Source organism: Chaetura pelagica, unplaced genomic scaffold (assembly GCF_000747805.2).
Source record: "Chaetura pelagica isolate M959 unplaced genomic scaffold, ChaPel_1.0 scaffold302, whole genome shotgun sequence".
Classification (NCBI taxonomy): domain Eukaryota; kingdom Metazoa; phylum Chordata; class Aves; order Apodiformes; family Apodidae; genus Chaetura; species Chaetura pelagica.
This window is the reverse complement of record NW_009952561.1, coordinates 1,316,199-1,318,581: the sequence shown is the minus strand read 5'-3', so window position 1 is coordinate 1,318,581 and position 2,383 is coordinate 1,316,199. Positions and strand designations below refer to the sequence as shown.

At 58.1% G+C, this 2,383-nt stretch overlaps 1 protein-coding gene across 1 annotated transcript in view; it reads left to right on the top strand.

The window, feature by feature from the left end:
* Nucleotides 1–1,703, top strand: part of FGFR1 (fibroblast growth factor receptor 1) — a 20,493-nt gene extending 18,790 nt beyond the window's left edge. The window contains exons 14-17 of the mRNA XM_009993224.1: nucleotides 1–67; nucleotides 456–593; nucleotides 1,311–1,416; nucleotides 1,530–1,703. Of these exons, the coding sequence (XP_009991526.1) occupies nucleotides 1–67; nucleotides 456–593; nucleotides 1,311–1,416; nucleotides 1,530–1,703 (485 nt within the window). The remainder of the gene's footprint in view (nucleotides 68–455; nucleotides 594–1,310; nucleotides 1,417–1,529) is intronic.
* The last annotated feature ends 680 nt before the right edge of the window (nucleotides 1,704–2,383 follow it).

Below are 2,383 nucleotides of genomic sequence, written 5' to 3'. Positions count from 1 at the left end.
GCCTGCCAGTGAAGTGGATGGCACCAGAGGCTCTGTTCGACCGAATATACACCCACCAGAGCGACGTGTGAGTAGTGCCTGGGGGACAGGAGCAATGGGAGGGGAGGGGATGATGGGGAGACCCTCACTCATCTGCCATCAGCTGGGGACATGGCCCTTGGCCACCCCATCCTGCATCCCTGCCTGCATCCTGCTCAGGTCCCATCCCACCCTGCTGCAGCTTATGTAGCTGCACCTTAATTTAATGAAAATGTAATTGGCATCAGCAGAGCAAACGCTTTGAATCCAAATTACATTTGGCGCTGGGACTCGTTCATCTTGCAAAGCAAATCCGAGCTGCTGGTGCTTGTCTCTCCCAGCAAAGAGCTGCTGGCTGTTCCCAAAGCTCTGTACTGGGGGAATCAGCCCTCCCGGAGCTGGTGGCCCAGCCTCTGGCCTGTGCTTGCCCCGGGCAGGTGGTCCTTTGGCGTGCTGCTCTGGGAGATCTTCACACTGGGGGGCTCACCCTACCCCGGCGTGCCAGTCGAGGAGCTCTTCAAGCTGCTGAAGGAAGGACACAGGATGGACAAGCCCAGCAACTGCACCAACGAGCTGTGAGTGCTGGGCTGGGCTGGGAGAAGAGGGGAAATTCATCTTAGGAAGAAAGGGTTCTTGGGCATTGGAACAGGCTGCCCAGGGCAGCAGTGCCATCACCATCCCTGGAGAGGTTTAAGAGTTGTATAGACAAAGTACTGAGGGAGATGGTTTAGTTAAGGACTAGTCAGTTTTAGGTTGAAGGTTGGACTCTGTGATCTGGAAGATCTTTTCCAACCAAGGTAATTCTGTGATCCTGTGATGCTGGCGACCCCAGACCCCCCACCCAGCTGGGGACCAGCACAGCTTCCCCTGGCTGTGCCTCGGAGCACAGGGGACAGGGAGGTGTTCAGAGACTTTCCCAGCAGTTCCCAGCCCTGCAAAACCATCGGCTCTATCTGTTTGTAATAATCAACACTTCCCTTCATTAGGGAGATGTTTCAACTTCGTTCTCAGCCAGAAGCAAGTCCCAGGGCGACCCCAGAACAGGGACTAGCTTAGCTCCCATGCATCCTCCTCCCAGAACAGCTCCACATCCCTCCCAGTGTCTGTGGCAGGGAAGACAAGCAGGGATTTCACTTCCTTCCACACGGGATTGGCCCTAAATCCTTAGAACAGTGTCTGTGCTGGCCATGGGTCCCAGCCCAGTGCTGGCAGCCCCAGGTGCTGCTCAGCTCCCATGGGTAGGGGTCCCAAGCCCCTTTGCTCCAGGCTGAGCCTCCCCTCTGCCCGCCCAGGTACATGATGATGCGGGATTGCTGGCATGCCATCCCCTCCCAGAGACCCACCTTCAAGCAGCTGGTGGAAGACCTGGATAGGATCGTGGCCATGACCTCCAACCAGGTAGGAGAGGTGGCAGCCCCAGACCCCCACCGGCACCCACCCTGCCTGGGCTGGGCGCTCCCCGAGGCACCCACCCCCAACCTGAGCCCGTCCTTGGGGATCGTCCCTCCCAGGAGTACCTGGACCTCTCCATGCCGCTGGATCAGTATTCTCCCGGCTTCCCGGACACCCGCAGCTCCACCTGCTCCTCAGGAGAGGACTCGGTGTTTTCCCACGACCCTCTCCCGGACGAGCCGTGCCTTCCCAAGCCCCCTCAGCACAGCAACGGCGGACTGAAGCGACACTGAGGGTGGCACTGCCAGCAGGGACTGCCACGCCGTGCTGTGCCGTGCTGTGCCGTGCCGTGCTGTGCCACACCGTGCCAGCGGACTCTGCCCGCGCAGCCGGGCGTGCTGAGCTGTTGCAGAGACAACCGTAGCCTCTCACGTCACCAAACCCACCCACCTCCCATGTCAGCTTCTCCCACTGCCTTTCTTGTGAGCTCTCTACAGCCCAAAGGTTTTTTGTTCCGGTGGTTTTTTCTTTTGTTTTGTGATTCCTTTTTTACTGTTTTTTTTTAAAACCTCTTTTCCGTGGAGTCTGTGCTTGAATATTTCCACTTGGATAAGCTGAAATCCTTTCCCATGGGCAGGACCAGCCAGGAAGCCTGCTGCCCTTCCTGGGAACGTGTGTCCTGACAGGGCACGGCGCACCAGGCTTTCCTGCAGCTTGGAGGACTGCTGGGTTCCTGCGGCCACACCAGCTGGGAATGTCGGCGTGTCCGAGCCCTGCCAGCGTGGAGCTCAGTGCCAGGATGCCCCGGAGCTGACCCTGTGGCTCAGCAGTGCCAGCACCAACAGGCTTTGCTGACCAAACCCCTGGGATGTGGAAGATGCAGCGTAGACGTGGCTCAGCACTGACGGCAGAGGCAGCCAAATACCCCAGTGCTAAAAACAAACGTCCTGTGTACATAGCTAAAAATATGTAT